Raw genomic sequence first — 10,358 nt, forward strand, 5'->3', positions numbered from 1 at the left:
GGGTAGACGCGTTAGGTGTGTCAGTACTTTCCCAAAATTAAGAATGAATGACGTAAACCATAGATCCTCTGTATCCTGTAGGGCAGGGATAGTCAACTTGCTTTATGCAGGGGCCATTTTTGCAAAATGACAGGAGACCAGGGGCCAGTTTATATACAAACAATAGTATTTATCAGTATATATGATAAATGAATTGCTTGTTTTCAGACTTTCTATATTTGCTGTCCTCACTCATTTGAATGTTTTTTAAATGGTGAAAATATAGTGTTTTTAAAAAATAAAAGCATAAAAGCAACAGAACACATTATATTGTGTAAAAGAAATATCTAGTGACCCCTCAGTTTTTTCCTTGGGTGTCTTAAGGGGTTCCTACACCAAGGTTGGGAACAACTGTCTTCAACAATGCAAATAATTTTAAATAATCTTGTCTGCACTTTTGCCTTTTTTAATGGTGATTTTTTTTTTAAATTGTAAAATAATTAATTTGACCTTTTTATATATCTTTTTTTGTCATTACTCCTTTCTGTATCCTTTATTTTTTATATTCTATTGCTCTGTAAAGAACTTTAAATTGCCCTTTTGTATGAATCTTCCTTACTTCAATTTCTGGGGTTTTATTTTGAAAACATCATGACCGGAAGTTACGTGTTCCCTTGTGTTTTGACGCGGCACAATGCGGAAGTCAGCTGTCATGGCTACAACATCATGTAAAGAGCAGAGTTGTAAAGCGGCTCTGTGGTAGCTCATGGCAGCAGAGACAGCCGGAGGTGTCAGCGGGGCTCCGGCCTGTCTGTGTGTCCTCTGCGGGCTGCCTGCTGCCGGGAAGTCCACGCTGGCCCGGAACATCGTGACAGCCGCCGCACAGCGAGGATGGAGAGCCGGGGTGGTGCCGTATGATGATCTGATCCCAGAGCAGGCTTTTCAGACCAGAGTGGAGGAGGACGGTGTCACACTGCAAGAAACTGTAAATACTTTTAAACTAGACTGGTCCCAATCTAGTAGCTACCACAAACTACCAATATCAGTTAGTAACATTAAGAATTAACACATTAAAAGTAACAATAATTGTATTATGGTACGGGACGTTGCAGCAAAGTATAATTATTTATTTAAGGGACATTACATGAGGTGATAGAGGAGAGGAGGAGAAAAGTACTATATATATATATATATATATATATATATATATATATATATAATCATTATTATTATTATTATTATTATTATTATTTAAGGAAAAGGGCCAAAAAAATAGTGGTTGCAGCGTCTTACATGTGACTTTTTTTCTGGTTTTCGTAGCTTTTATAATATTTAACAAAGTTTTGGGGTTTGGGTCTGTTGGTCAGACACAGTATGCAATTTGAATATGACAGCTGGATTTATTATTTTATTTATTCTTATTTATTAATTTATTTTTCCAGTTTTTTCAAATTTAAATAATTAGTAAAAGTCTAGTTTGTAGGATTTAGGGGAATATATTGGCAGAAATGGTATATAATATTCATAGCTATGTTTTTGTTACCTTAGAATGAGGCACAGAGTGGATCCCACAGAGCCCCTAAAGACCCAAAATGTGATTTTAATGTATTATTTATTGTTTTTGTCTTGTGCACAAAAGACAGTTATTTTACAGGAACAAGTTACAACCTTGAGGAAACAAATTATTATCTTGTATGCAAATTTTATGTTGTGGGGACAAGTTATTATGTAATTAATTTGTTCACATAAGATAAACGGAGGCGCACAAGATATAAATAAAAAGCATTTCACCTTTTGGGACTTTAGGTGCTTCATAGGGATATAGACATAGATATAGACATTCGCACATTTATGCAGCCTTACACGCTTGGCACATGAAAGAAGTTGAAGTCTTGCAAACTCACTGCTAGACAGGCCTGCTGTCAGGTGGGTCAAAGGGTACAGATGACCCTGGTCCAACGCCACTGGATCAAGTGCAACAATTTACTAACTAACTTAAATCACTGACAATACAAGTTATATATCTTTAAATGATAAATAAATGTCATTTTATAGTTAACACATTTGGATTTTACTTTGCTCTAATCATTCATTGGAGGGTATTTTCTCAGCCCAGGACACACGTGATTACTGTTTTTCAAAATAAGAAAACAAGCTCTTAACAGTAGATACACGACAAGTAGATAGAAAATACATATGTAGGAGATATGATTAATTGAATTATATTTTCAGGAAGTATAAAAATGTATAGGGATCCCTCCATTGGATGTGGATGAGTGGCCCACTTTTGAAGATGTAGTCCCCCTGCCTGTATGTCCTAATGGCAGCCTGCTGCTAGATGCCACTAAATCCCTCATACTTGAACTTTAAGTACACATACACCATAAGGCACCAGAGTCCTTTTCCTCATTTAGGTTTTTAGCAAAGTGTCCACATCAGTATAGTTTCTTGCCATAACAATGTAAATTCAGTTTCATATTTCCAGCATGCACTAAAAATGTTTATATTGAGCAGATGTCTTTCTTCCTTGTTTCAGCACACTGAATGGAAGTTACACAGACAGGCAGTTCTGCGCTGCATCGAGCAGTTCTTGGAGAAACCTCAAGTTTTGGCTGAGCTGCCGAGCAGCTGTCAGATCAACAAGGCTGCATGGGAGCGATGCGTTCAAGCTCTACTGTGGCCTGAAGCTTTGAACTGCTCACAAGCTGAGCGGGCACCACTTCTCCTTCTACTGGATGACAACTTCTACTATCCAAGCATGAGATATGAAGTGTACCAACTTGCAAGAAAGTGTAAGCACTCTGCTTTCTTTTCTGTCTACAGCATAGGCCACTAACTTTATAATCTGTTCGTGAAGGACCATATGGTCTGACACACTAATCTGTCTGTTGTGTTTTTAGATTCCTTGGGATTCTGCCAGGTGTATCTGCAGTGTGATTTGGAGTCCTGCATCAGACGAAACCAGAGCAGGTCTGCACCCATTCCCACTGAGGTGATAGTGGAGATGGTGAAGCGTTTGGAGTCTCCAAATCCACAGAAGAACTCGTGGGAGACAAGCAGCATTTCACTCAACACCACAGACAATTTGTCTGACCGTGATGTGTAAGGCAGCAGAATAAGCAGCTTTAACACTTACAACTGAAGTTTACAAACATAAATCATGTATTAATGTGTTCCCTCCATCTGTTTCTCTTCCTGTCTGGCTTGTCCTCAGCCAGAGGGTGATGGAGTTGATCTCCTCAGCACTGAGCAACCCGCTGAGTCCAGCTGAGGACAACACAGAGCAAAAGGTGTGTCGACGTAGCTCCCATCAAATCTGTTAATAGTGGACTTTAAAATAGATCTTATATCTTATGTAATATCTCATCTGTGCAGGAGGCGGACCGCCTGAAATGTGCCACCAGTGTTGTTCACCAGACTGACCAGGCCTGTCGACGCCACATATCTGAAGCCATGAAGACTGCCAGAGGTCAGCTGCGAGCTTCATTAAAGGGACAGTTCAGATTTTTTGAAGCGGGGTTGTGTGAGGTACTTATCTAGTCTGTGTATTACCTACAGTAGATGGCGGTCGGCACGCCCCCAGTTTGGAGGAGCAGGCAGGACTACTGGCACAGAAGCTAAGCAATGTGCTGCTGTGGATGGGGGCCGCAATTAAACGTGTTTTAGCTACCCTAAAAAACTCAAGTGTATGCTATATATAGAATATTTTCACCACTTTACGTCACCAGCAGACAGCCGTTTCCAACAGGGAAGTAAAGCCGTTACCTATGCTCTCTTCAATGCCACCAGACTCCGTTGACAAAAACAGTAATTTTAACTCACAGAACACCGGAGTTGCTGGTCTGCCGCTGCCTCGATTAGTTTGTCGGTGTGACACTCAGTCATTTTTTTTCATCCAACTTTTGTTGCACGTCTAAAAACATGTTTGCAGATAGAAGTTGGATGGGACTGTGTGTACCACTCTTTTACTGAGACACAAACAAGACAGAAGTGCTAATAAACAGTGTTTGACTACTGTTGATGCACAGAGCAGCCATCTTGGATTTTGAGGTGGGGTGTGGTCAATTGCACAATTCAGTTTCAGGTGGGTGTTCCAGTTGAAATGTCCAACTCAGAGATTCAAAAATTCCAACTTTACAGTGCAAATTGAACGCACCATAAACACATTCTGCTGCTGCCCCCCTTCCACAGCATTACACTGCTTAGCTGCTGTCTGCTTCTCCAAACCGCCATCTGCTGTAGGTAATACACTTACTGTGGATAAATCCTCATACAGCCCCACTTGAAAACATCCGTCCCTGTCATACTACACATTTGAAATTTTCTTTGTCATTTGAAGCCCAGTGTGATGCTCATTCTGTCCCTTTAACTTCAGAGAATCAGTTACTTCCTGAGCTCATGAGGTCTTTGGCCGCTCAGCTGAACGAATCCAAAGCAACGTTTCTTCACAACCTGCGGACACAGCTGCTCCAGGAAGCGTCTTTCACCCAAGACGAGGACATTGACATGGAACGTGTGGTGAAAAGAGCGATGGACGTTTTTGATCGGGACACAAAGGAAATCCTGCTGAGAATCATAAATGAAAATAAATGACTTGAATCGACTCTTGAATTTGCACAAAGGCAGGTTTAATCACATCAAACGTCACAAGAGAAGCTGTGACACTGTTTAAATGTAAATAAAGTGTGATCTTTGTGGCACTGAGTGAAACAAAGAATGTATGAATAATGTTTTATCTTGTAATAAAAAAAAGAATTTATTTCCTCAAAACTTATTTCAAACTCGAGATACAGGGATACACTCGTCATCTACACAGTTTGCAAACATGGTGTCAGCATACAAACAATGTTCTTACAGAGAAATAAGACCCCATTGATCTCAAACTTTCACTTAATGTCCATAATGAGGTAATTACATACACAAGTCTTTACTTTCAAACGCTATTAAATTAAAATTAACATTACTTCACATTACATCTTCAGGATCTTTACAGTGTCTCGACATCTGCTACTCTACACAGAAGAAGTGGCTACGGTGAATTTAGATTTTGTGCTTCAAAACTGGTACCACAAAATGACTCGCAACAACTGATAAATATAAAATTGTTTGGGTATAAATAAGTAACAAAAACACTATCGAAATGTTATCTAAAATAGTGACTGATTTGGCTGACACCTTTTGCATTCTACGGCGTGAGGTATAAATAAATACCACAAGAGCAAGCAGAGTTTTAATGAGTCTGGCTGGACACACATTTATGTTCTGAGCAGAAAATTAAGTCTCTTAACACCTCACTTCAGTTTCTCATTGTGAAATATGTCAAACTAAACTATCTGAGATGGAAACTATGGTGTATAATTAGACTAACAGGCCATATACAGTACAGATGGTGGACAAAATTATAGTTTAACAGCTAAACTGTTAATGTCCGAAGCAGTGTCTGAATGCTCCAAAATGGCCAATAAATTATGAAATAGTAAAATTTAAAAAAAAAAAATCGATGCAACCTAGTATCGCAATATTTTTGTGTGACAGTATCGTAAAGTTGTACGGTGCCAAGATTAGATTTTTTTTTACTATGTAAATGAATAAAATTACAAATAAGTCAGCTTTTGGTACATGTTCATTGCTTTTTCAGTCCACTAGACATTTCTTTGCAATAAAAGTGACTGAAGTGAGATGAACAGTCTGAAAACTTATTAAATAAGACAGATGTTGACAAAGTTTTCCTTTGGGGACATAATTTACAGTTGAAAAAGGTAATAAATCACAATATATTTTATCGCGATACTCAGCATATCGCAACATATTTAAAATCACAATAATATTGTATCGTGACTCAAGTATCGCGATAATATCACGTATCGTAAATCTTCTGGTGATTCTCACCTTTACTCAACATTAATTATTCTTAGACAGTAACATTTAAACTTAGTGAAAGGCCTGGTTTTGTGACTCCAACAGTTTGACTACCTGTAACAGGCTCAAAGATTTCGCTAGCAAGATGTCGAAAAAGTCAAGCATGTGGACAAAGTGTGGCAAACACCCAAACTGCAACAGCTTAGCCATGTTGCAAAGAATTCTTTCTTTCTAGCTATTATGGCTTCTGTGACTGTGACCTGCATGCTAACAGTCACGTAATTTTAGGTGCAACGACTGAAAACTGAAACTGAAAATGCTCCAAAACTCGTATTTGGGACAGCCCTGGTAACAGCTCCATGATGTATACCGAGCTGTGGCTCATAATGTTTGGTGTTCAATACTGTTTATATTTAATTTAAAATGTCTCATATGGAGCTGCCTGTGTAGTTTGATTCACTACAGGCAGCTTAGTGAAATCCTGGTGAGTCTGCAGAGTATTGAGACACTAATGTATCAAACATAAGCAGCTGCACTGGCGTAGAGAGACAGTGGTCATGATGCCACTTTGCAAAACTAATACTGACTGCAGGACGAAATTAATGAAAATTGAAATTACATTTAGTGAGCTTAGGGCTGGGTGACATGGAGAAAATCAAATACCCTGATACTGATATTACGACAGTATTGCGGGCTGACTAATTGTGCTTTCACAGAATATTTACACAAGATTTTTTATATGTAATGATGAGTAATGTGAATATAATGACTACGTGGTTTAAGTCAAATAATAGAACACCTAGAAGAGTTCATAAAATTGCATTACTCTACTTTAATGCAGCCTTTAAAGGGATAATTCACCCATAAAATGACCATTTGTACATCAATTACTCACTATGTATCATGTTGAATTCATGAAGAAATCTTTGTTTTTCTCATATGCCTCCACTGTGAATGGAGAATCCAAAAAAGGCGAATATTCCTCATGGATTGAGGTAAATGGTGACCATGTTTAACATCAGCAACACGATATCAGAACATCCAATTACACATTCGCACACAACTCCTGCAGTGTAACTCTCATGTAAGTCTCATCTATCCAGTTGTATGCTCAGTACAAGTGGTGAGAGGTTCGCCTTTTTGGATTCTTCGTTCACCTCAGAGGCATGCCAGAAAGATTTCTTCACGGATTCAACACATGGTGAGGAACTGATACACAAATGGTTGTTTTGTGGGTGAGATGTTCCTTTAAAACCAGGAAATGGTACACGTCCAGCCTTTGTTAGTATCACTCTAAAACTAATATGAAAAGCTCAAAGCCATGTAGACACGCAGTGAGGCAACAATATAGTGAGTATAAAATGAAAAGGACTAGTAGTAAACTGTGTCAGATGCTGTATAGAAGTTTAAAAACACAAGACTCCATACGCGTCTATGTTGCCTGGAATCACTTTTTGTGTTGTCCACGGGCAAAATGACATGAAAAGTCATACTTGTCTATGCACATGTGGCCACAGATGTTGCATTGGAAAGGATGTTCATAGCCATGGCAGCCCATGTGAATCGTGTGGAGGATATTGTCCACAAAATGAATGTCACAGTGCTGGCATTTATGTAACAGCTGTTGGTCCGGTGTGGTCAGCGCAGGGGTGGGTGTGCTTGGCTGGCTGTTGCTAACACTCACAGTCAGAGTGTTCACGTTGTTCTCAAAGCCGAGGCCGGGGGCAGGGCTGCAACTCCCATGGCCTGAGGCGGGAGATTGATTTTTATGAGGTGAAGTTTGAACTCCATTTGAACACATGGCAGCATGTTCGCTAGAGACCTGCTGTATGAGAATGGGCTTCTCGTCTTTTAAAGACTCCCTGTCTGGGGATGAAGGAGTCTGAGACTCAGGGTGAAGGTCGGCTAACTGGCCAGCGAGTGTAGACAGCTGGTCCAGTGGGTTGTTAAAAGTCAAACCATTAGCACCTCTGTCGCGATCATCTACCTTGGGAAGGTTCTTATACTCGCTGCTATTCAGATGGTGGTGGAATTTGTGAGACAAGTCGTTCAGATAATCCGACTTTGGCATCACCATGGAGGGAGGGCTGAAGTTGATAAGTAGCCGTCTGCCGAAGCTCAGCGAGCCCGTCCTCTTCTGCAGGGAGCTCAGCATTCTCTTGTTGGCGAAAGGGGAGCGGGCGACCCTCGTGGGCAGGAGCTTGTGGCGGCGGCGACGGTGGTGCGACAGGTTGCTACGGTCGCTGCAGCGGAAGGCGCAGAGGTCACACTTGTACGGCTTCTCTCCTGTGTGCGAGCGCATGTGGGCTTCCAGGTGGCGCTCGTACGCTGAGGCAAACGGGCACAGCTGGCAGCGATGAGGCTTTTCTCCTAGGCCACAAACATGACAGAAAATGATAATTGGAGATATTACCAAGTATATTTTACTGTGAAAGCGTAAACAGCTGTGAAGCAGTGAGTAAAATGTATCATGTGTTCCAGACAAGGCATTAAACAAAATGAGGGAAGATGATGTCAACAAAAAAGATCTTCCAGTTATCAGAGTAAAAAGGTAAGCACAAATTAGCAGGTGCTGGGCAACTGGCCCATCTGCAGCGTGTCAAACAGCATAGAAGAAACACTAATTTGTAACATGAAACTGCTTTATTCAGTGTTTTTATAGGTTTAAATCACCTGGTCCTTTTGTTTTGGAGCAGAAGAGACCTCTGTGGTTAATTCAGCTCCCAGTAAAAACCTCCTGAACAATGAACACTGAAGGAATCCTAACTGGGAAAAGTTTCAGCTGGTTGCAGTTTGCAATCCTCATAGCTAGATGCCACTAAATCCCCCTGAATCTTACACACCGGACCTTTAAAACCACTGACAGGTGAAATGAATAACACTGACCATCTTGCTACAATACAATGTTCTGCTGGGAAACCTTGGATCCTGGCATTCATGTAGGTGCCACTTGACACACACCATCCAAACACCGCTGCACACCAAGTTCACCTCCCTGATGGCAATGCCCCCTGCTGCAACTCACCCAGATCCCAATCTAATACAGAATTTGCGTGACAGGTTGGTACCCCACTTTGCAACTGAGAGGACTCAAAGGATCTGTTGCCAGACACCACAGCACACGCCCAGAGGTCCTGTGTCAGGTCAGAAGCCCCACCGTGGATCAGATTTGGCTCTGACCATACCAGGGATGCTCTATCAGATTGAGATCTGGGAAATTTGGAGGCCAAGTTGACGCCTTGAGCTCTTTGTCACATTCTTCGGGCCACTTCTGAGCAGTTTCTGACTGCAGCATGGCACATTGTTCTGCTAGGGAGACCACTGAAGGGATGTGCTTGGTCTGCAACTGTGTTTGGGTGGTTGGTGCGTGTCAAGTGGATGAAAGGTTTCCCAGCAGAACATTTAAGAGGATGATTAATGTTATTAACTTAATCAGTCAGTGGTTTTAATGGTTTGGCTGACTGGTGTACATCAGCTCCTCAGCACTGTCAGACAGATGTTTGGGCATGGTGTTGTCTCAGTGAATGAATGCAGTGTCAACACTGACCTGTGTGGATGCGGATGTGCTCTATTAACCGAGCCATGCCCTTGTTGGCATAGCTGCAGTAGCTGCACTTGTACTTCCCATCGCAGGTCCTCTCCAGGCCGTCCATCTGTACCTCTGAGCCATCCTCCATGGGCAGGCTCACTTCCACAGACGGAGGGTCCAGACCATTCTGCTCACTCCTGGGGGCAACTAAAACCAAAAATGGCTTTTAGGTTTGACTCTTAACTTATCAAAGCTGTGTAAGATATTCTACTGCATCCCTACCGGCTTGAAACTGCTCCCCTGCCTCCTTCTCTCCGCAAACAGAGCCTGAGATCATGTTGACATGCTGGGTTTGCTGGGTCAGGTACTCTTGGAATTCCTTCACAAAATCCACAGGCTCGGTCTTTATCTCTTCCATCCTCCTTCTTCAGTGTTTCACCTAAAAACATCCACAGATATCTCAGTAGACGTGTGACAACTCTGCTTTCACTTCTGACTGCTGATAACCTACAGAAACGTTAGCTAACGTAGCTGCTAACTATAATATGATGGCTAGCTCATAGCTACAACAACAATGCTAACGCGCTTAGCTAGCTAGCTCAACCGTTAACGTACAGCAGTTTCCCTTAACACCGACTATCTAACAAAACCGCAACGTAATTCATGCCTTACCTCTTAGCGTCTGAGCAACATTATCGCTAAGCAGAGAGAAGTGTGAAATTTAGGCTCATGGGATAAAATATCCTGCTAGAATTGTAACCAAGTGAACGCTTCCGGTTTGGTTTTTACGTATTTGGTAAGAGTCCCCTGCAAACGCAACTGTTGCCTTCAGGGCTGTGGGGAAGAATGTGTTCATCTTTATGTCACATACAGAGGCTTTGTTTCAACTCATCACCGAGCCCATTCCACAAGTCCGCCCCATACACTGAAATACACAGACTCTCCCTAGTTATACGAACACATTGTTTTTACTAAATCAAATTCCTCTTGG

At 41.4% G+C, this 10,358-nt stretch overlaps 2 protein-coding genes across 2 annotated transcripts; one reads left to right on the forward strand and one right to left on the reverse strand.

Moving 5' to 3' along the window:
• Positions 1-660: 660 nt before the first annotated feature.
• On the forward strand, positions 661-4,579 carry LOC125881135 (L-seryl-tRNA(Sec) kinase). Its single transcript, XM_049564158.1, has 6 exons — positions 661-964; positions 2,516-2,771; positions 2,880-3,081; positions 3,194-3,269; positions 3,355-3,448; positions 4,355-4,579. Exons 1-6 carry the CDS (start codon positions 746-748, stop codon positions 4,570-4,572), a joined length of 1,065 nt encoding a protein of 354 aa, XP_049420115.1. The 5' UTR covers positions 661-745; the 3' UTR covers positions 4,573-4,579.
• Positions 4,580-5,161: 582 nt separating this feature from the next.
• On the reverse strand, positions 5,162-10,272 carry LOC125881132 (zinc finger protein Pegasus-like). The gene is made up of 4 exons (XM_049564153.1): positions 10,040-10,272; positions 9,650-9,806; positions 9,386-9,574; positions 5,162-8,208 (listed from the first exon to the last, which is right to left on the reverse strand). Exons 2-4 carry the CDS (start codon positions 9,783-9,785, stop codon positions 7,286-7,288), a joined length of 1,248 nt encoding a protein of 415 aa, XP_049420110.1. The 5' UTR covers positions 9,786-9,806; positions 10,040-10,272; the 3' UTR covers positions 5,162-7,285.
• Between the last annotated feature and the right edge of the window lie 86 nt (positions 10,273-10,358).

Source organism: Epinephelus fuscoguttatus, linkage group LG20 (genome assembly GCF_011397635.1).
Source record: "Epinephelus fuscoguttatus linkage group LG20, E.fuscoguttatus.final_Chr_v1".
NCBI lineage: Eukaryota > Metazoa > Chordata > Actinopteri > Perciformes > Serranidae > Epinephelus > Epinephelus fuscoguttatus.